The sequence below is a fragment of the Vulpes vulpes genome, chromosome 4, assembly GCF_048418805.1.
Source record: "Vulpes vulpes isolate BD-2025 chromosome 4, VulVul3, whole genome shotgun sequence".
Taxonomy (NCBI): domain Eukaryota; kingdom Metazoa; phylum Chordata; class Mammalia; order Carnivora; family Canidae; genus Vulpes; species Vulpes vulpes.
In genome coordinates this window covers 94,694,369-94,717,275 of record NC_132783.1, presented here as the reverse complement: position 1 = coordinate 94,717,275, position 22,907 = coordinate 94,694,369, and the positions used below count along the sequence as shown (strand labels likewise).

The following is a 22,907-nucleotide window of genomic DNA, read 5'->3' as shown; positions in this document are numbered from 1 at the left end:
TCACTGTTTCATACTCTTCTGTGCCCTGCCACTCCCACCCCACCCACAAGATACAGTCCAGCTCCTTCGCTGGTCACTTGTGGCCTCCCAGGACCTGGGGGCTGTGCTCTGCGGGGGGATGCTCTGCTGTGGCATTGGGCTGATGCCTCTGGGCCTTCACCCTGGCTGTCACTGTTTTTCACTTCCCATCTCTGCAGATGTACCTCCAAGCCAGTCCAAATCAGGCACCCCCACTTGTGTGGGTGCTGGGGCCCAGCAAAGGGGATCTCCCTTTACCTTCTCCCGCTGACCATGTGCTATCCAAGTCCCCATCACTAGGGTGACCAGGGTGGCCAGCCCTGGGAAAACCATCTTGACCTCCACCCTACTGTGTGCCTCAAATCCCACCTCTCCTACGCACAGGTAGAGGCACATGCAGGACACAGCTGGATACAGCTTTATTGTGGCAGTGGATGTGAGCAGGGGTTGGTGTGGTCAGCACCAGTGTGTGGAGGGAGTGGGAGGAAATGGAGGGAGTGCGGGGAAATGAAGGGGATGGGGCAGGGCCCAGGGAACCCCAGGCTCAGGCCAGGAGTTGGGGTTGGGGTGACCTTTGCCAGCCCTATCCAGAAATCTGGGCCGATGACTCCAGAACTGGAGCTCCCTCTGGCTGGGCTGGATGAGGCAGCAGTGGACAGGAGGGACTCACACATGGGAGAAGGCATGGCTCTTGCAGAGGGGCTTGTCCTTCTTAGAGTAGAAAGTCTTTCCTTCCAGGTTGATCTGGCATATCTGAGGACAGCCAAGGTCAAGCCACGTGGGGTTGGGGTTGGCAGTAGAGCCCCTTTCCCAACTCTCATGAATTCCAGAGGCAGGGAGTGGGAGGGAGGCTGGTGAGGAACACAGGGTGAGGGGGTAGGACCCGAGTCCAAGGTTGGGGGCACTCACCGCACACACAAAGCAAGTGTCGTGCCAGCTGAAGCCCAGCGCCTCCAGGAAGCGGTCCCCAGCATCGATCTTGAAGTCACAGCCCCGGCATTTCGTGCCAAACATCTTCTCATAGTCTGAGGATGGAAGCAAAGAGGGGGGGCCCTAGGTTCTCGCCTGCCCCGCACCCTACCCCTTACCTGTGCCCCCCTCAACCATCCCCTACCTCGCTCGCAGTACGGTGCCCCTTCTTCCATGTAGAAGGCCCTGTTCCGAATGGGTGTCTTGCAGGCCGCACAGGTGAAACAATGCACGTGCCAGGTCATCTTTAGGGCATGCATGATCTCCTAGGAGGACGCTACAGTCACCAGGCAGCTTGGCCCCTCCTCTCCAGAGCTGGGGACACAGGAAGGCTGGCCGTGGGCCCTCTTCCTTCCCATGGTAAATGTTACATCTGCACAACCACCATTCCTACTCTATCTCTGGTGCTGAGGTCTCCCCATGGATGTCCACCATGTCTTTCAGATTTGCCATGTCCAAAGCTCAGCTCATAACCTCTACACCCCAAACCTGCCTCTCTCACAGCTGTTCCTATCTCAGTTGATGGCAACTCCATGCTTCCATTTGCTCAGCTGAGATGCCCCTCTTTATCTCATATGCCACAAGTCTGCCAGGAACTCCTGTTGGGTCCGCCTTCAAGATGCATCCAAATCCTGACCACTTCTCACTGCCTCCCTCATGTGGGAGGTAGGCCTCAGATCCCTGGCTTGAGTGACTGTACAAAACTGACCTCTGAGCTCCTCCTTCTGCCCCTTCAGACAGATATCAACCAGAACAAATCCACATTCCCCTCTGCTTGAATCCCTGCCTACCCTACATTTCCCTCTGGCCTATGTATCCTCTGCTCTCTCTATGTGGCCTCTTGCCCATGGCTGACGCACCCAGTATGCCACTCTTGGGGCTTCACACTGGCTGTCCCCCCGTCTGGGCTGTGTACCCCTGGTATGTCCCAAGTCCCACTGCTCACTGCCTTCAAGTTTCTGCTTCTATGTCCCCCTCTCCATGAGGCCTGTTCTGACACCACCAGTTAATACTTCCAATCTGTTCTTCCAATGCCACATTCCCAACACCTTTAACTCTCTTCTCAATGTTTAACAGCTCTTACTAACACAGCAGCAGGTGATTTACTTATTGTATCTATTGCTTATCGTCTTCCTCTTTTCCCTTCTTCCTACTCAAATGTAAGGTCCAGGAGGGAATGAGACATGACTGTTCTAGGAGCTGATATAGTGCAACAGTGCCTATCCCCAGGGGTGCTCATCAACAAATGTTCGGGAATTAACCTGCTCCACTGGACTGGGGAGGAAGCAGAGGCTGGGAGGGGGGGAGGGCGTTCTGTATACTCCCTGGGCCTGGGCTGTCAATCCTGGGGACCTCTGAGCCAACCAGGGCCGGCAGTATTCAGATCTAGAACAGGCAGAGGGCAGTGTGGGGCTTCAGGGTGGGCCAGATCTGTGGGTCCCACCAGGCTCTGCTTCTTAGCTAGGTAACTTGGCCAATGACATCACCTCTCTTGACACTTGATTCCTTCCCTTGTGAACTGGGAACCTAATCCCAGCCTTGAAGGTTGTTGTAAGGATGGCCCTAGATTTGAGGCTGGGGGTCTCAGACTCCATGCCTGCTGAGGGCAGATAGTGGACTCAATGGGGCAAGGTGTAGTTGGGGAGCACCTGTTTCTGCCTGTAGGGATGGTGGTGACCAGTTCATAGAGCAATGCCTGGAAGGCTCAGGTTGAAATCTAGCTGTTGAAGTGAAATCTGATTCTCAAATACTGCCCATTAATTTAAAATGAAACTGTATACCAAGCAAGACACGTGGGCAGCATGTAGCTCTCAGATGGCCCATCTGTGCCCTCTGCATCTATGTCATATCTCACATACACCTCACAATCACCCTGGCCAGGAAGTTACTGACATCATTTTAGTGAGGCCCAGGGAAAGTGAACTGCACCAGGTCACATAGTCAACAGATGGCAGAAATGGTTTCTATGCTCAAGTCCAGCTACTCTAAAGCTGGCTCTTCCTATTGCCTGATGTTGCCTCTTTTCAAGAAGTAGACAAAAGCTCCAGGGACAGGAACCTGGCTGCAAGCTGGTAGGACAGGGGACTTGGGCAAAAACTTGGGCTGTCCAGAGGTGGGTCCAGTGTATGTGTGAGCAGAGAGGCAGCTTTCTGCTGGTATTCAGAAGAACTTGGAAGCCAGTTATCAATATTTATTTGATGCCCTTATTTCCTAAATCTGCCTCTCCTATCTCCACAGCCCTGACCCAGGCCCCAGCCGCCTGTTCCCCTTCTCTCCCCCCTTGCCCAGAGGAAGCTTGCTGCAGCATAGCTGACCTCATCAGCCTCAGCTCCAAACTCCCAACACAGCCCCCACTCACCTCTTCTGCCTCATCTCACACCCTTTTCAGGTGTTACCTTGTGACACAAGCTATTCCTTCTGCTTGGAGTACTCTCTCCTGATCCTTCTCTTAAGCTAATTCCTACTAATTTTTAAAGTTCAGCTTAGAAAAAAAATAAAATAAAGTTCAGCTTAGAGAGCACTTTCATCCATTCCTTCAAACATTCACTGATTGCCTCCTATATGTGAAGCACAATATAAAGCAAAATAGCCCTGGCCCCAGCACATGGAGTTCACACCTGGGGAAAGATGGGACAAAAGACTGGGGCTTAGTGAGCAAACTGTGGGGGACTTGGCCTGGTGAAAGAGTAGATATCAGAGAAGGTGGATATCATTTCCTGAGGAAATGATAGGAGACCCACATGAGAAGGAACAAGGTATAGAGGGTGCTAAAACAGTATTCCTAGAGAGGACAGACTGTGCAAGAGCCCTGTGGGAAGAGAAATAGCACAGTGGCAAAATGAAGTGGCCCACATGGCTGGAGCACTGGAGAGGGGCTAGTGGTGAGAGGTGAGCCTTAAGAACATGGGGTTTCTAATGGTCCCCAAACCGGGGTAGGTCACCTTTAATGTGTCCCTCACGCTCTGCAGCTTCCTTCCAACTCCACTGAAACTATATGATTGCTCCATGTTTCTCTCCCCATGTTCCATGCTGATTTCCCAGGGCAGGCACAGTTCTGAGCTCCGGGTGCTGACAGGGAACAGCACTCCTTGCAGGGCAGGTAAGGCTTCTCCCCCTTACCTTACCCCCAGGATGCGGTGAGGGCTTTCTAGAGTTTGTCAGGCTGTGAGTCCCTGCAAGAGGGGAAGCTAGGGGCCCCTGGGCCTCTGGGAACATTACCCTGGGCTGGGTAGGAGAGGTTTGCCATCCAAGGCTTACTCCAGGACCTGGGAACCAGCCAGGCCCTATATATAAGGCTTGGCCCCTCATCTGTGCCTGGGTGATAACACTGTCCACTCAGGACAGAGGTGCAGCAGGACAAGAGTGCAGTGTAACACAGGGCAGTCCTCGAACAGAATGGCCTTGATTTGTGGACATCCAGCTCAAGAAAGGTCCTGGGATCCAGCCCATTCTCTTAGAGCAGTCCAATAGGGTGTGGCCCAGGCTGGCAGGGAAATGACTGTGATCTGGGCCAAAATTCCCTCACCTGGAAGCTGGGAATAACCAAACTGACTTCCTATAGTAGGACTGTGAAGCTGGATACCCACACACCATAAGTGCCCCACAACACAAACTGTCATTACAATGACAAAGACTGTGATAATACCCATTCCCCCCTTCTTGTCCACTGATGGAATCTCCATTCTTTGCCGGGCACATGGCTGCCCCAAATAGCTGGTCTTTCCCAGCCTCTCTTGCAGCTCAGTATGGTCATGTGACTGAGATCTGGCCAACGGGATGGAAGCATAGCATTGGGTGGCAGCATCTTCTCAAGATGGCTGCCATGGGCCCTCCATCCCTTCATCCCCCTCCGGCTTCCCGCTGGCTGAAACGTGGCAATTTTAGTTGAGGTTCAAGAGTCGTGTTGGACTATGAGTGTTAAGTAAGCCTGTGCTAAGAATAGCTGAGGAACAAGATACAGAAAACCAGATCTGCCTGTAAGTCCCAGAATGCCCACCTCTGCACTTTCTCAGGTGGGAAATTAAGCAGCCAGTGTTTTGAGTTTTATACCGCTCGTGGTCAAGGTTCTCCTTACTGATATGAACATTACCACAGGGCTCCCTGGCCACATTTGGCAGCTCTGTATCTAGAAATAGGAGAAGCAGTAATGTCAGGAAGAGCCCAAGCTGGGAACAGTCCTGGGGCCACACCAGCTTAGCCCTCATCCTGCGCAGCCTTGGGCAGTTTCTGCCCCTCTCTGAGCTTCAGTTTCCATACATAGGCGACAGGAACCCCTTTAGCTTTTCGCCCTGCCTGTTCTGCCCCTGCTTCCTCTGGCTGTGCCTTGACCCCTGGCACCCTCTGAGTCCTCCCCGCCACTAGGAGCTCCTGGGGGCAGGGCCCAAACCTGTTACTTCATGAGGTGTCCTGGAGAATGGGGCACTACGTGGCACACCGTCCACACTTAATAAGAGAACGAATGGGGGAAGGTAGATGGCCCTTCCCTCTTTGCTCATGACATACTGACCCAAGTCCCAAGCCTGGTTCCCACCAGCATCTAGGTTGCCCTGCAGAAAACATGGCCAGGCTCTGCTGTGTGTTCAGCCTTAGTGGGAAGAACAGGAGTTTGATCAGAAATTTGTGTCTGGGGCAGCCCGGGTGATTCAGCGGTTTAGCGCCGCCTCCAGCCCAGGGTGTGATCCTGGAGGCCCGGGGATCGAGTCCTGCATTGGGCTTCCTGCATGGAGCCTATTTCTCCCTCTCCCTGTGTCTCTGCCTCTCTTTCTCTCTTCATAAATAAATAAATAAAATCTTAAAAAAAAAAAAAAAAAAAAAAAAAAATTTGTGTCTGGATTTCTGGCTTCACCACTGCATAGTCCTAGGCCCTTCAGGAACGCTGAGGCCCTCAGGAACGCACAGGCCCTCCAAGATCTTTCAGATCTTCTGTCCTCTCGTGTACTGGAGATGGCAGATCCTGTGGGTTAGCCTTAAAGCCTGTCACAACTCCCTTCCTTTTTGCCTTCCTCTCTTACAGGAGACGAAGTCTAAGATACTGGGTTTGCCAACTTCCCCTGCAGTCCAGGTGCTCCTAGGATAACAATGCCAAACACTGGGATAAAGATGCAAGTTCCCAGTTTTTCTTCCAGAGTCAAAAACAAAACCTTGTTAAAATAATGCCATTTGGCTCTTCCCTCTCCTTTCTGTCTGCAACAAGAATATAAGGCCTGGGGCTGGCAACCAAGATAAAATAGGCTTGGGGACAAGGCTTTACAAGTCGCTAAGCATTTTGGAGCCAATAGCAGGAAAAGCCTAAGGACATCCTTGAGCTGGAATGCTTGTGACTGAAGTAAATAACCTGTTTTGTTGAGGTTTTATCCTTGTAGATGAATGTAAGCCCACTGACAGCCACCGTGATCAGGGTGGACCTACCCTCTTCAGGTAACGTTTTATTTCAGGGAACCAATCCTGCCTCTCTCTGTCTGTGGTTTGGGTGGGACCACCTGACCACTGCTTTGGTGGATGCCCCCCAGGCCTGGCTAGTCTTGGTCTAGAGATGGGCACGTGACACAAGCTATTCCAGTGAATACCAGCACTGGGACCCTCACTGCGCCAGCTGGCATAGGGGTGCTTCTATTCTCTCTGTAGTGCTAGGCTGGGGAGATGTAACCCTGGAGCCACCATGGCACCATCTTTGCCACCTTCCAAGGAAAAGTGTGCAGAGAACGAAGCTAACACAGACAAAAGCAGAGGCAAGTGACGAGAAAATTCCTTATGGCTTCAAGACCTGCACAATGACCTGGGCTTGGAGGTAGTGCCCTGTGGGCTTTCTGACTGTTTGAACAAGCACATATACCTCCCACTTTTCAAAAGTCAGTATTATACCACTTTGCTTTTGTGACAGACCCACTAACTGAAAGAAATCTGAAAAGGAATTTTGCTTTTACCAAAAAAAGGTGAAAAGTGAAAAAGAGTGTTCAGCATTTATCTTGCAGTGAGCCACTACAGAGGTGGTACGTGCCCCTTACCGGAGCAGGTGCTCTGGAGCCACACTCTGTACCCCAGCACCATGCCACCCCAGCACCAGGCCACCCCAGCATCGTGTCATCCCAGCACTAGGCCACCCTGCATCAGGCCACCCTGCACCAGAGCACCCCAGCACCACACCACCCCAGCATCAGGCCACCCAGCACCAGGCCACCACAGCTCCAAGCTGTGTCTGTGAGCATCTGTGCTTTCTCTCAATTTACTTTGTGCATCTGTGAGCAAGATGCGTCCTCAGGTACCAGAAGAATATATAAGAGATTATTTTTTGGGTCTGGGAACACTCAGATTTCCTTCCATATGAATTAACAGTACTTGCTTCTTCACTTTATGCTATTTCGGCTTGTGAAAGTTTCCACAGGAACACTCTACTTTCAGAGAGCCAGGGACACTTGGACACTCTTGTTTGCTGGAGCCCCTCTGAGTAGGGTTTTAGTCATTTGTGAAGAGGATCTTGGTTAACATAAAATGAGGCTAATATTGCATCCTGTTTATTAAGATGCTAAGGATCCAAAGGACTCATGAGGGGAGAGGCCCAAGGCCTGAGTTCCTCTGTAGTAATCTTTTGATGCTGACAGAGTCAGATTCACCCTCCCACCCACCCACCCACCAGCCCCACTCACGCCTGTGATCTTCTTCTTGCACTTGGCACAGCTGGGTGCATAGCGCACATCATAGCAGGGTGGGCAGAAGATGGCACCCTTCTCCTCAAAGAAACCGCCCTCTTCCAGGACCTTCCCACACTGGCTGCACACAAATTCCTCGGGGTGGTATGCATGGCCCAGCGCAACCAGGTATCGGCCCCTGAGGGGGAGGTGAGGGCAGTAAGAGGGAGTGTAGGCAAATGAGGGAGGGGGGCTAGCCAGAGCCCAAGTGGGTTTAGGGAACACCTATTTTGAAGTCTTGAAGGGAAATGCATTCTCCCCATTTTCCAAATAAAGGAGAAATAGGCTTGGGAGGTGACCCGAGTGTTGACACAGTGATGTAGTTGCACTGCTTCGATGACAAGAAATGAGTGACAGAGGCAGTGTTGGAATAAGGAGGAGGATTACACTTGGTGGGGGCTGCTAACTTGGGCCTAATGAGACAAACCAGAGGAAGGTGCCCTGGGGGCAGGAGCCCAGAGTGCCTATTGGATCTGAACGCCAGGGGGTAACTGAGCCCACCCCGGTGCCACCTTATCTCACCTGCCTGGTCCATCTGGCCTGGGGAGGGGCCGGCAGGTCCCACATAAATGAGGGTGTCTCAAGAAGGGGGTTCTTTGCAGAGCCTAAGAGTTGACAGGAGTCAAGAGCCATGCAGGACCATAGCTGAGAACTAGCAAGGTTCTTAGGAGCCAGCACACTTGACTCTGGGGGTACTGTATGACCCTGCTGGGTCCGAGGCAATAGTGCAGAGAGGGAGGGGCCTTTGGCCTGTCTGCTCTGAGAGCTGAGGGTTGGCAGAGAACAAGTGAACAGGAGGGAGAGCAGGGACGGGGGGCGGGCGGGGAACAGGCCCTTCCCTGCCCAGAGAGTGGCCATTCTAGGGGTGCAGCTTGGGTGTGTTGTTGGCACTTCCTCCATTTCAGCAGGGCAAATGCTGATAGAGGTTGACGTGGGGTGGGGTGGGATGGGGGAAACGATGCAGAATCTGAGGACCTAGGCCAGGTCCCTGCCCCCAAATGCAACTGGAAACTAAATCCTTATCCTCCCACAGTGACAGTTGAGATGAGTGGGGAGAGTCTGGGGTGCAGAGGTCAGAAAGATGCCAGGCCCAGGCCTCAGGATGGAAAAGGCCAGAGTAGCAAAGGAACAGGCCACCCACCGGATGACCTTGTGGCAGTGGTGGCACACGGGAGTCTTGCCATTGTTGCCACTGCCTGCTCCCGTGCCCCCTCCGGCGGCTGCCTGCACGATGGAGGTGCGGTTCTGCAGAGGTGTGGGTGTGGCTGGCTGGCTGTGCCGGGTCAGCACCGTGCTGGTCTTGTCCGGAGCGTAGCGCTCAGCAAATCCAGGATCCACAGCCCAGGGTGGGCGGCTGGTGGGGCTGAGGGTGGTAGGGCCTGCCGAGGCCAAGGAAAGTGGTTCCAAGGAGGTGCCCAGGGACCCCAAAGGCCAAGGGTTCGAGCCAGGGTCAGCTTGGAGGGGCCTCCCCCACCTGCATGCCCCTGGAGGTTACCCACCCTTCCCCAGGCCCAAGCCCACTCTCTCTCACCAGGCCAGGGTTCCTGGGGTGTAGCTGAGGCTGGGGCTGGGGCTTCTGTCCTGGGCACCTGGCTGCAAGATCTGCCGTTCAAGGCCCTGTATGGTTGAAGCTCCTGGCATGGCCCCACCCCCCAACCTTGGGCCTGCTGGCCCCATGGGAAATGCTTGGGTGCATGAGAGCTGCTGGGCTGGACTCCAGGTCCCAGAGGAGTAGGTAGGGGTAGGGCAGTGTCTCCTAGCCAGGTTCCAGCCGGCAGGTCTATTGTACAGAGCTGGGAGGTGGAGGGAGTGTGCTCCCTTCTGGGGCAGCTCTTGGGGCTTCCTCATCCCAGAGCTCTAGCTCTGATGGCAGGGTCCCCTTTGCCAGGTACCACCCCTCATTGAGACCCAGACTGGCATGGCCCACACCGGGTCTGAACCATGTAACACCCCCAGAGCCAAAACAAATCAAGCCCACAAAGATAGAAGGCAGAGGCAGAGGAAGCGAGGCTGAGAATGTTTATTTCCATGCTTCAGCCAGCACAGACCTGGCAGACAGTAATACTGTAGGGCAAGGAGGGGAGGCAGTGTCAGACAGAGCCAGGCCCTCTGCCAGGCCAGCAAGAGGCTCAGTCCAGGGGCAGGAAAAGAGTGGGTGAGGTAGGCAGAAGCTGCAGTGGCCAGGGGAGGGGGTGCCCCGGTGGGAGGAACAGAAAGAGAGAGGCAGAGAGGGTAGCCGGCCAGTGAGGGCCGGGCTATGACTGCACGTTGAGCACGTGGGCAGAGCGCTGGTGGTGCCAGTCCCGGAGGCGGGTGTAGCGTGGGCTCTGCAGCTCCAGGACATACTTTTCCCTGGGGGGCAGAGAAAGAAGGAGGAAGAAGTAGAAGGAGAGATTGAAGGGAGGAAGGGAGGGATGAAGGAAGGAAGGAAAGGAGGAAAATAGAGAGCCCTGGAGGCGGACCCTCAGGTGCAGACACAGGGCAGTGGCTGGAATGGGAGAGGCAGGAGGTGAGAAAGAAGGGCTATTGTCCATCCTTTTACCTTGATTTCTTCAGGTGTTCCTCATCCGGGTCTTGCACTGAGAGAGCAGAGGCAGGCATTGACCGAGAGAAGACAGAGGGCCACCCCAGCCCTGAGCCCTGGCAGAAGGTCACAGGGCACCAGAGCAGGCTCCAGCTGAGCCTAGGCCCAGGCCAGGGGCCAGCAGGAGAGTCTGCCCTGCCCTGGGCTGGCACTTACTGAACTCGGTGCCCGTGAGGTGGGCAAGGATGCGGAAGGAACGGGACTGGCTTGTCCCGGGCCGAGGCCGCCAGTCCTCTGTGTCCTCCATCAGCCGCTGCTTGCTGGCATCTGGGACCAGCGGCCGGAGCGGCTGTCTGTGGGGAGGGTGTGGCTCAGAACCTCACACAGGAGTGGGCAGTGGGGGCAGCCCCTCCCCAGATTGGTGCATGTGGGTTATGGTGCCGGGAGAGTGGGGGAGGGCAAGGCCAGGGACCTGCTGGGAGGGGGGTGGGGGGTGGGGTGGGGGGTGAGGGAGCTAAATGAGAGGAAATGAGGGTGGCTAGGGTGGGGAGGGACCACCGCCCAAAATGCCAAAAAGAAGGAAGAGAAGGACAGGCAGAGGGGGCTCACTGACTTGTCAGGGGTCTGCACCTGTGAAGGAAATAGACAGATGGACAGATAAAGGGACAAAGGGACAGACACAGGAAGAAAAACAGTAAGGGGTCAGAGTAGCCAGGGGCAAGGCTGCACTGAGTGTCTGGGGCTCAGTTATGTGACACCACACCCCAAACCTAGGCCACCAGTTGTGGGGCGCTGCCTGGCTTGGAGCACCCAGGAAGGCTGCACCTGTGCAAGAGCCACACCCTCAGAGGGGTCCAGTGCCTGCAGCCCCACCCCGGCCACCAGGGGTTGCTGCCGCACGGTTCCAGCCAGGCTGGGGCACAATGCAGACTGAGCAGCAGTGGGCAGCGGGGGCGGGGCAGCGGGGGGGGGGGGGGGGGGCACGCGCACGCGGCATGGGCATGAGTGGGTAGGACCGACGTACCCATTCTGCTGCAGGGCGTTGTCAGCTGGCAGGGGTACCCCAAAGGGCCGGGCTGTCTTGTTGAGGGAGGCGCTGGGTGCAAAGGTGTACCGCGGGGGGTCTGCGGTGGGGGCCAGGGCCTGGGCGGAGACAGAGCCGGGCAGGGCGGGGGAGGGGGGACGTGGGGGCCGGCGGGGGGCCAGGGGGTGTGGGGGGGTGCGAAGGGAACTCTGGGCCCAAGGGGGATCCCCCCCACGCGTGGGAAGGACAGCGGTGCTCCAACCCCCACACATCTGGCTGGAGGCATGGGGGAGGGAGGACTCAGGTTTCAAGGGGCCCATTTGGGAGGGATGATCTCAGCCCACGCGGGCCAAAAGGCAGACTAACTGGGGCAAGATGAGTGAGGCTTGTAGCACAGGCCAGCGGAAGGCAGCAGACAGACAGGCAGACATGCGTGGTGCCCAGACCGTGCGGCAGAGCCCAGCCCAACCCCCAGTTTCCCAGACTCTCCCAGCTCTGGCCTCCACCCTCTACTTCCGGCCAGGTTTAGGGGTATCAAGGCTCCTTGCTCCGGGGGAGGCCTAGTCAGTCCAGCAGTCCAATCCCACCCTTCCCACGGCCCAGATGGACTGCTCAGATGTCCCCGGCCTACCTTCTGCAGTTTGCTCTGAGCTGGCTGGGCCCTGGAGGAGAAGGGGAAGAGGTAACAGTGGGCCAGGCCTCAGGGTGCCCCCACCCGCCAAGCAGGCTGGCGCCCTTGTACCTGCTGAGACCCAGGCTCAGGTGCTCCCCGCAGGCACGAATCTTGTTCTGGGCTTCAATGTGCGTCAGGCCCCCCGCGTTCTCGCCATCTATGCTCAGCACCCAGTCACCCACAGCCACACCGGCCTGTGCAGCTTTGCCTCCAGGAGTGAGCTGCAGAGAGATGGAAGGTCACAGGGACCCCAAGCCTCTGCAGACCAAACTGAGGCCAACATCAGTCAACCCTGCTTAAACTGCTCCACTTCTAGAACCTGGAGGCCTCTTCATTCAACATTATCTCTGGGCAGCTGTTGAATACTCAAACAATCCTGGAGGGGTAGGGTTTACCTGAACTTCACAAATACCCCAATCTCCCCATTTGTTTAGTCATTTGTTCACCTCCCATGACCCTCCTCCCTACAGTGCAGAAAATGCTGTGACATCACCAAGCAGCCACCTTCAGGTTGGGCCCCAAGCAGCTCAGCTCCAACCACAGCCTCTGAGCCCCCTGCTGGCCTCCTGCCCAAGCTGTTTCACCCATCCTCTGGCTTGTGTAAATGGCGAGTTCCTCCATGATACTGCTAGGTGCTCTCACCTCATACTCCCAGCACCCTGTCCTGTGGCCATCTGCAGGGACCTGCCAGGACCCTCTGAGAGCCAGGAATAGACAGACCCCTGTCATCTCCAGGGACCCTGTGAAGCACTTGAAGAGGACCCATGGTGTCAGCTGGGGCTGTCAATGAGTGTCACCCCGAAGCCTTCAATTGCCACATCACCCTCTCCCCCAATCTTTGGGCTCTGCCTTGGGAATCCCTGCTTCCTGTGGCAAATGAGGGGTAATAGGGCTGGCAGTAATGGTCACCACCAGCAGGAAGTGAGATTGTCATCAAAGAACCAGGACTTGGCCTTGAAGTTAGAAGGGGCCACCAGCCCTTTGAAAATCCCAGTGGGGTATTTCCCAGATCCCTGATAGAGCTAACCTTGACAACCCCACTGGGTGCTCTCAGCCCTCTAGTCCAGAGGCAGCAATCTAGAAAGGGGTGGTGCAGCTGTTCATGGGTCTAAGCCCACAGAGCTGCCTCGGCATCTGGCAAGGGGCCTGGCATTAAATAGACTTCTATGGGGAAGTGCTGGAAGGCAAATTCACATTTCGTAGGTTGGGGGGTAGGACTGCAAGGTACTGTCTGTCCATGACCTCAGGAGGCTCCTCAGGCTTACAGACTGAGCTGAGGCTGGGAGAGGGGAGATAGGAGGTTCTAGAGAGATCTCCAGAAGGCAGAGAAACCAGATGCAGAGACTGACAGCACTAGGGCAAGAAGGGAGAGCTGGCTCTATTTCATGCCTGGGAGGTTAGAAGGGCAAACCAGCTGGGTGCCTCCTTCTTTGCTAAATGATAAGAGCACCTTACATTTATTCAGCACCTAGTATTGTCACATACTGATACTGAATCTTCCAAAAACCAGTGAAATGGAGTCTGAGATTATATGCATTTTGCACACAAGAATAACAGAGAGGTTATGTAACTTGCCTCAAGCTGCTCAGTAAGACGCAAGGCTAGGTCTGATCCTAACCTCAAAGCTCCACTATACTAGGCTACCTCTGAGTAGCCGGCTGAGTGTTGGAACCCAAGTCAGAGGTCAGCCCACCTAGGACAACTCCCTAAACCTCTGGCTGGGTCTGGGACATAGATCTTTCTCGTTTTTAGTTCAATCCAACAACCCCTTATAACGAGCATAGAGAAGTGATACCCTTGAAAGGAAGTGACTTACTCAAGGTCATGCTGAGTCAATAGAAGGGAAACCTGGTCCAGCCACTCCCTACCCACACAAGCTGGCTCCTGGGAGGTGTGGGCTAAGCCTGAGGTAGAGGTCTTGGGGGGTGGGCAGGAGTAGCTGGCTCCCAGGGAGGGGTAGGGATTTGGGGATGACTTCCTTTCCTGAGTGAGGAGGACAGGATAGAGGAGTGGTCAGAGAGGTAGAGAGGGAAGCAAGAGAAAACCCTGGGTGTGGGGTGGGGGGCTGGAGAGAGAAGCAAGGCAGCCTGAGTAGTCAAGGAGGGGGAAAGCCAGAGAGTTGGACGCTGCATGGGGTAGGGGTGAGTCAGCCTGAGGGCTCTAATAAGCAGCCCAACCCCCAAGTCTCAGACATTACCTCATCTCCCAGGCCTGGGCCCACAGCCAGCCCTAGCCCCTCCCTCCTGGGGTCAGGGGAGAGGGAGGAGCTGACCAGCTCAGAAAAACCCACCCCACCCGCCCACCCACCCACCAGGGCCTAGGTCCAATTCCAGGGCTGGGCTCAGCTTGTGGCCCCACCCACAGCTAGGGCTGCGGACAAGGGTGCTCAGGACCAGAGTGCCCCCAACAGGCCACATCTTAAAGTCTATCCCTCAGGCTACTATGTTGCTCATACCCACCAATGAAGAAATTGAGTCTCAGAGTCCTACAGCCAGCCTTTCTCAGCTCCTCGGACTCTGCTCACCAGTTGGCCATCCCAGCATGGGGCTGCATTCTTGGGCTTATAAGGCAATCCCCTGACACAAGGAGGAGCCAGCCCCTAGCTCCGCCCCTACCAGGGCAGGCCCTCAGGAGCTGACATTAGAACCCTAGAGCCCCATCCCACACTCCTGCTTTGGGTCAGAGGCCACTGCATCCTGAATAGGACCAGTGATTGAAGATGGAGAAATCTCACAGAAGCTGGAAAGTGCTGCCCTCCCCACCAAACTGCAGACCATCCCAGTGCTTGAATTCAAATCCCTGTTTTGCCATGGAATCACTGAAAAGGTCCCTCTACCTCTCTGAGCCCCGAGTTCCCTCATCTGGGAAAACAAGATGACAATTCCTATTCCCTAGGCGGCAGTGAGACTGAAGTGAGATCCTGCAGTCAGGAGTGCCCTGGCTGGGGCTTGGCTCCAAGCATTGCTCCTTCAAGCAGCTTAGATACTTCCCAGAGACCTCAGGCTCACCTCCTGCAGAATCGGCATCTCCCTAGGGCCTCAGAGGTGGCCCCACGAGCTTTGTGGAATGGCATCGAGTATGGAGCAGTGGTGGGGAACTGTGGGTGCTCCTCTTCCCATACAAACCTAGTTGGGAATCTTGTGGCAGGTCCAGCACATCTCTGGACCTAGATATCTCCTGCTCAGACTCCTCCAATCCCCCACTAGAGACCTGAGCACCCAAAGACTCCGGGGGGAGCCCCTCCCCCAACATTGGCTCACCCTGGAGATGGAGAGGGGCACATTGAAGTCCTTGCCCCCCTGCAGCCGAAAGCCCCAAGGTGCAGGCCCCTCCAGCACCACCTTGAAGGAATCCATGGCGCCTGCCCCTAGGAGGAAATAAAAGGTAAGCCAACAGCATGATGGGTGTGCAGGCAGGCCCAGCTCTAGACACCAGCCTTGGACTGGTGCCAGGCAGGCAGGAGCAGCCGCTGGACACAGCCAGGGCATCAGTAGGTGGGCACCTTGTCAGGTGTCGCTGGGTTTCTGGCTGGCAGACCTCATTCTGGAAAAGTCGGGGCAACCCCTCTTCCCCGGGGACTGGTATGATGAGGGGTTCCCCTCATTCAGTCGAAGTTCTTTCCATTCAGAAATGGGCTGCAGGGCTAATTTGACACGGTCTCCCCTCAAAGCCAGTCTGAAGCCTCGGACAGACAGCGGGTGAGACAGCGCGGGAGTCGGCCGGCGGTCCTCTCCCCCGCCCCCGGGGCTTGACAGGCAGGCCGCGCAGAGGCCCGCTCGGACTATATAAGGCGTGTAAGCTGACACTGTGCGGAGCCGGCGGAGGGACCGCTCGGGGGCTCGGGGCGCGGGGGGGAGGGGTGGAAGGGAGGCGGCTGGAGCGGGTCCTAGCCACTCCCGGGCGGGTAGAAGCTGATGAGGGCTCCTGTGCTCTGGGGGCGACCGGGCGGGGCCGCGGCCCCGGGGGAGATCGGTGAGGTCTAGGGCCCCAGAGCGTGGCCAGGGAGGGGATTCAATCAGGAGCCCTGTGGGGTGGCCCCTCCCACACAGGCCCGACACTATCCCGGCGTGACTCAGTTTCCCCCGTCCCTCCCCCGCCCCAGGCCCCATGCTTTGGCCGAGTCCCGGGCGCAGGGAGCAGCGCAGGCGCCAACCAGCCGGTGGCGCGGCGGGCTTCGCCACAGGAAGGCGGGGGCGGGGGCCGGGGCCCAGGCTCGCGGGAGGAAGCGCAGCGCGGCCTCGACTCCACTGCCCTTCGTGGTCCCTCGCAGGCTCCCGCCCTCGGCCTGGCCTAGCCCGAGACGCCCCGCGCGGTCGCCAGTACCTGCTCCGCCCCGCCGAGGCGCCGCTCGGTGGCCGGCCCCGAAGAGCCGCGCTGGGATCCGCCGCCGGGCTCTGACCCCGCCTCCGCGGCCGCCGCCCGCTTTGAGCCCGCGGAAGGGGGCGGAGCCAGAAGCCACGCCCCGTCGAAGTCCCGCCCGCGACCGGCCTCCTGCGGCGGCGAAGCCCCGCCCCACCCTCCCGCCCCGCCCAATCACCGAGTCCCGTTCTGCTCCGAGCTGGAAGGCCGGGGCCGGGACCCCTGGTGGGGCGGGGTCTGGGCTGCTGCTCGCCTAGTTTGGGAGTCAGCGAGCAGCTCGCCCAGCCGCTTGCGCCTCCTCTGGCAGAGCCGAAAGAAAGCGGCCTTGGAAATCAAACAGACCTGGACATCTTGAATCTTGGTTTCCTCCCCGGGAAAATGGGGCAATAATACTCGCCTTGCAGGTCCATCGTGAAGATAGGCATTGGTTGGCATAAGGTGCAAGCCATCCGCGGCTCCAGAATTTTTAAATCGGAGTGACTTATGGGTGTGGAGCGTCTCGAGGTGGGGTCCGTTGAGGTGGGACAGGGGAATCTGGAAGCTAGGTTTGTAGAACCCTCTACAGAAGGCAGAAAATAATGGCAGGGGCAGACAGAGTTGCAGGGAGCCCCTGGCTTGGCTCTGAGCCTGACCTTTGGGCCCTTCCACTTCCTGACTCCGGGCAGCCCTGCAACGACCCCACACTCTTGAAATGGTCTGTTGCCCGGTACTCTATTCCTGAGAAGGCAGCGCCTGCATTGCGGATGTAACAGGACGACTTTAGCAGGGGGGTCAGAGTCCCCACTTTGTCCCTATGGTCATCCCGGGCAGCTAGCACAGGTGGCAGGGAAAACTGAGCAGAAACCGCAGGGTGTGGGTAAGTGAGTGGGCGTCGACCCCTCAGCTCCCTCTAGGGCATGGTTGCTGCTCTTCTCCCCACTCTGCCGTCATCACATTATCCTCTCCTCCTGCGTCATTCCTCCCACTACACAAACTTCTGGAAAAGTTATCTTTAAAGGGACGCCTGGGTGGCTCAGTCGTTGAGCCTCTGCCTTCCACCCAGGTCCTGATCCTGCCTGGAGTCCCCAACGATTGAGTCCCACATCTGACTCCCCGCAGGGAGCCTTCTTCTCCCTCTGCCTCTCTCTGTGTGTCTCTCATGAATAAATAAAATCTTTTTTAAAAAGTTATCTTTAAAGAAATCCTCTCTTGACTCCACCTCCCCTCCAAATATTGCTCTTTTATTCTACTCCTTTTGAGAGTAAAATTTCTCAAAGGAGTTGTCTATAGCCCTGTCTGCATTTGCTTTCCCCCTGCTCTTTCTTGAACTTGCTCCAGTCAGGCCATTGTTTCCACCAGTCCTCTGAATTAATTCCCTCTTCTCAGGGTCTCCAGTGACCTCAAGGGTACCAAGTCAGTGGGGATTTCTCAGCTGTCCTTTTACCCTGCCTGGGAGTAGCACTGGTTCAGGTGCCTTTCCCTTGCCCCTGGCTTCAGACCTCCTTGTGCCACTGGCTATTCCTTCTCCACCTCCTTTGGCAGCTCCGCATCTGCCTCCTAACATGACCATGAGATGTTCTGTTCCCTGACTACATTCATTCACTGGGATTCCATCTCGTCCTGTGACTATCAATAACACCTATATGCTAAGGACTCCCAAGTTACATGCCCAGTCTTGACCTCTCTCCCCAAATTCCAGGCTCTGATATCCGACATCCTATCCAACCTCTGTGTAGAGGTCTAGATATCTCGATTCATTATATCCTAATTTAAACCTGTGATTTTCCACCTCCCTAACTTCTTCCTCACCTTAGTAAATGGCATCACCATTCATCCATCCATCTGATCCAGCATCAACTATGACATTATCTTTCCCTTCTCTGTTCTACCCTAGATTCTGCAAATTCTACCTAGAGAATATGTTCCATATCTGGTCACTGCTGTAAACTTGTCTCAGCCATTTGTCTTGTGGCTGGACACCTTAACAGTCTCCTAAAAGATCTTCCTCCTTCCACCCTTACCTAATCCAGAGTCCATGCAGCAGCTAAGGTGATATTTTTAAAGCGGAGATCACACCACGTCACCCTCAGCTTTTAGCATTCCAGTGGGCTCATGTTGCACTTGAAATAAAACTAAGGTCCTTAAGATGTACATGACATTAATAAGCTGGATCTACTTCCTACCACTCTCCTCCTTGCTCACTCTACTCCAGTCACTCTGGCCTCCTTGCTGTTCCTGCCTCAGGGACTTTGCAGTTGTAGCTCCTTCTGCTTGGAAGAGTTTCCCCTGATATCTGAACAACATGCTCTCTCACTTTATTCAAGTGTTGCCTCCTCCAAGGGGCCTTCCCTGATCATCCTAACTAAAACAATAGCCCCTTGACACGTCACTCACATTGGGCACTTAGTCTCTTACCCTGCTTTATTTTTCCCTGTAGCACTTACCACCATCTGACATATCAGGTGCTTGTTTCTTCATTGTCTTTTGTCCTCATTAGAATGTCAGTCCCATTAGAGCAGGGACTTGTCTGTCTTGTCCGCCATTTCCCCAGTTCCTGTACACAGTGGATGTGAATGACAGATGAAGGGAGGATGGAGAAAGTGAAACAGCAAATGAGTAAGGAACAAGTGGCAGCCTGAGGGTCCTGGCAGTCCTCCAGCAGATGACCCTAGGGTCCCATTCCTTGGCTTGTGCAAGGCTCAGTCTTGAATGAAGCCACCGATGTTCCCTGAAACAGCAGCCCAAGGGGAGGAATAGGCCCCAGGCTAGGACACAGTGCCCTCTAGTGTCCACAACACCTGCACCTCCAGGATGAGGCCCTAGAATCCTGGAGATTTGCAGACTTTCTCTCTCTCTCTCTCTCTCTCTCTCTCTTTTTTTTTTAAAGATTTTATTTATTTATTCATGACAGACACACTCACAGAGAGAGAGAGGGATCCCTGGGTGGCGCAGTGGTTTGGCGCCTGCCTTTGGCCCAGGGCGCAATCCTGGAGACCCGGGATTGAATCCCACGTCGGGCTCCCGGTGCATGGAGCCTGCTTCTCCCTCTGCCTGTGTCTCTGCCTCTCTCTCTCTCTGTGACTATCATAAAAAAAAACAACAAAAAAACAGAGAGAGAGAGAGGCAGAGACACAGGCAGAGGGAGAAGCAGGCTCCATGCAGGGAGCCTTACGTGGGACTCTATCCTGGGTCTCCAAGATCACACCCTGGGCTGAGGGCAGTACTAAACCGCTGGGTCACCGAGGCTGCCCCGCAGACTTTCTCTTTTATAGGCTGATTGGAATCTCACAAAAACTGCCATAAACCAAAGGGGCTTAGATCTGTAATACAAAAGCATGCCAGACCAGAGACCTGGAGTCCTAGGTTCCAGTTCTGGCCATGACCCTAATTCTCTGGGTGACCTTCAGTGTGTCCTGGGATTTACTGGGCTGTGAAGGGCTGGCTTGCCCTGTGGGGTAGTGGGGTCCTTGCTGCAGCCAACCTGTCTGGGGAGCCTCCTGATCTCAGCTTGCTTTATGGCAGGCAGCCAGCCTGACAGATCACGGGAAGACTCTCCCTGTCATAGAGAAGACACTCCCCCGCTTAAGTGGAGCCAAAATCTACCTTCCCATGACTCTAACAACAACATCCATTCAGACTTTTCTCTCTGTGGTCAGCAATGCACAGAACCCCACTGCCCACAACCTCCTTTCACACATTGCATTTGGAAAAGTCTTTCAGACCTCCAGAAGTCTAGTGGTGCAGTTGGATTCTTAAATCTGGAGTTCAGGGAGACAGGTCTGTGCAGAGATATACCTTTGGGAGTTGTGAGCATTTAGATGGTCTGTGAGATCTGGAGACAGAATTGCCTCGCTTAGGGCAATGGTTCTCCACCTTGGACTCATGCCAGAATCATCTGGGAGATTGAAAAACTGGACACTGGTGCCCAGGCCTCACCTAGACCATTGAAATCTCAGCCCTTGAGTGCAGGCCCAGGTGTGAGCATTTTTACATTTTTAAAAAAGCTCCAGGTGATTCTGTGTGGAGCCAGGGTTGAGCTGCACTGTGTCTGAAGCCAGAGCCCCAGGCAGAACTCTAGCAGGCAAGGAGCCAGCAGAAGCTGGAAAGGAGAGATTCGTGAGGAGGGAGGAAAATCAGGTGAAGATGGTGTTTTAAGAAGGGATGTCAAGCACTGCTGAGAAGTTGGGGAGGCCGTGTTGCTTTTGTTTTGGGGACGAAGCAAGTTGATGATCCCAATAAGAGTGGATCAGTGGGGACCATGGGGAGACTTGAGTTGGCTAAAGGGAGAGTAGGAGAAAGTGGAAATGAAAGCAATCAATGACTCTTTTGAGGAGTTTCACTGTGATGAGGAAAAGGGAACAGGGAGGTGGCTGAAGCAGGAGAGGTCAAAAGTTTCCTTTAAAGATGTGAAATTGGGAGGCCGGGGAGCCCTCAGGTGGTTAAGCATCTCCTTTTGGCTCAGGTTATGATCCCGGGATCCCGGGATCGAGCCCCTGCATCATCTGGGCTCCCTGCTCAGCGGGGAGTCTGCTTCTCCCTCTCCCCCTGCTTGTGCTCTCTCGCTCTCCATCAAATAAATAAAATCTTAAAAAAGAAAAAATAGATGTGAAATTATGGAGCATGTTTGCATGCTGCTGGAAAGGATGATGGTGGTGGGATTTATGGGCTGAGGGGAGGGGATGGCTCAGTTTGCTAAGCTGGGAGAGGCACTGGGGTCAGGGCTTGCCGGCTGTGGAGCAGACACTTCTGTCATTGTCTGGCTGGAGGGAGACAGTGTGGCTGCTGGTGTACTAGTCAGTGAAGTGGTGGTGGGAGGTTGTGGGTGTTCACTTCTGTCAGCTGTGATTTCTCCAGGATTTCTTTGAGATGTGGACGGGTAGGGATGGAGAGGAGAAAGTGAGAAGGTCTTGGGAAGGGAAAAACCCACTCTGGGATGTAGGGTCTCTTGGGAGAGGCTGTTTATCTGAGCTTTAAGATCACAGCATGAGAGAATATGGTCAGCCTGGTTATGTGAAATTATCTGGGCATGGCCGTTGCCAGGGTGCAGGCATGGAGGGGAGCTGGGTTCACCCGAGGCTGAGCACTTTGCCAGACAGATAAGACAGAAGAAGAGAGGAACATCAGGGGGTTGCTCCATTGGTGGGGCAAAGAATCGAAGTCAGACAAGGATGGTATGGCAGACAGCAACTGCACCGATGGGAAGGAAAGGGTCATGGAGGTCAGTGTAGCTGAGGTGGAACTTTATGGGCCAGCTAGAGGAAGTAGGCTAGAAGGAATAAAGGAGGTGGCCAGAGGTGAATGCTTGGAAATAAGATGGTAAAAAAAAAAAAAAAAGGGAAATAAGATGGTGAAGACGGAGTGGCACTGTCATAAAGAGGTTCAGGATGTGCTATTGGCATGGACCGCTAAGGCAGACTTGTGGTCAAGGGGCTGGGGGCAAGATGTTTCTGTGCATGGAGGCCTCAGGGATGGTTGCAGGACTACCATGAGGGCACTACAGTCTTCAAGAGACTTGCTTTATCTCCCTCTGGAATGTGAGGTCCTCGAGAACAGAACCTCAGTCTTATGGGGTACCAGGGTGGCTGTGTGGGTTCAGCGCCCAACTCTTGATTTCTGCTCAAGTCCTGATCTCAGGGTCACAAGATCCAGCCCTGAGTTGGGGCAGCTGAGCCTGGAGCCTGCTGAGGATTCTCTGTCTCCCTCTCCCTCTGCCCATCTACCACCCTGCTCACATGCACTTTCTCTAAAAAACAACCAAACAAAACAAAACACAAAAACAAAAGGACCTTGCTGTCTTGAATATGGCTGTGTCCCCAGTGCCTGGCACAAAGCAGGCATGCAGTAAAACTCTAAGGAATGCCGGGTGGGGGGATCCCTGGGTGGCACAGCAGTTTGGCGCCTGCCTTTGGCCCAGGGCATGATCCTCGAGACCTGGGATCAAATCCCACATCGGGCTCCCGGTGCATGGAGCCTGCTTCTCCCTCTGCCTATGTCTCTGCCTCTCTCTCTCTATGACTATCATAAATAAATAAAATTAAAAAAAAAAAAAAAAGGAATGCCTGGTGGGTAATTTGACTTCTGTCCTTGGCAGTTGAGGAGACTGAGGTCTGAGGTTCTCCAGAACTGTCTACACATTTAGAACTGTCTACACATTTTTTTTAAAGATTTTATTTATTTATTCATGAGAGACACACAGAGAGAGAGAGAGAGAGAGAGAGAGAGAGAGAGGCAGAGACACAGGCAGAGGAAGAAGCAGGCTCCATGCAGGGAGCCCGACGTGGGACTCGATCCCGGGTCTCCAGGGTCAGGCCCTGCCTGGGCTGAAGGCGGCGCTAAACCACTGAGCCACCCGGGCTGCCCCCTGTCTACACATTTTTGAGCCTTAGTGGGGAGCAGGTGTTTTGGTGGGGCAAATCTTTGAAGTCCCTTCCACCTACCCTTTCCCCATCCACCCACCCACTACCTCCTCCCCAGCTCAGGCTACTTGGTCTCCAGTTGGGCCCCCTCAAATTTGTTTTCCACACTGCTCTTAACATAATCTCTCTCTCTGCTGAGGATGAGACTAAGCTCGTTCACTGCAGGATGGTCAGACCCTCATGCTTGGCCACCAACTCCCTGTCAGCCCCTGGGTGTCCTCTGTGACCATGCTTTTCCATTCATCTCTGGGCCAGTGCA

At 55.0% G+C, this 22,907-nt stretch overlaps 1 protein-coding gene across 9 annotated transcripts; it reads right to left on the bottom strand.

The window, feature by feature from the left end:
* Positions 1-420: 420 nt before the first annotated feature.
* On the bottom strand, positions 421-16,352 carry PDLIM7 (PDZ and LIM domain 7). 9 transcript variants are annotated; one of them, XR_012001149.1, is made up of 14 exons: positions 16,218-16,327; positions 15,155-15,261; positions 11,964-12,115; positions 11,853-11,883; positions 11,222-11,340; positions 10,807-10,827; positions 10,414-10,550; positions 10,216-10,252; positions 9,205-9,266; positions 8,815-9,052; positions 7,632-7,812; positions 1,133-1,302; positions 928-1,043; positions 421-771 (listed from the first exon to the last, which is right to left on the bottom strand). XR_012001149.1 is itself a non-coding variant. In XM_072756481.1 (14 exons), exons 2-14 carry the CDS (start codon positions 15,248-15,250, stop codon positions 685-687), a joined length of 1,398 nt encoding a protein of 465 aa, XP_072612582.1. In that variant the 5' UTR covers positions 15,251-15,261; positions 16,218-16,352; the 3' UTR covers positions 421-684. The 9 variants fall into 9 exon arrangements, 5 of the variants coding, with proteins under 5 accessions (XP_072612582.1, XP_072612578.1, XP_072612579.1 ...); XM_072756481.1 differs by having other exon boundaries at positions 1,133-1,253; positions 16,218-16,352; XM_072756477.1 differs by lacking the exon at positions 16,218-16,327 and adding an exon at positions 15,397-15,630 and having other exon boundaries at positions 1,133-1,253.
* Between the last annotated feature and the right edge of the window lie 6,555 nt (positions 16,353-22,907).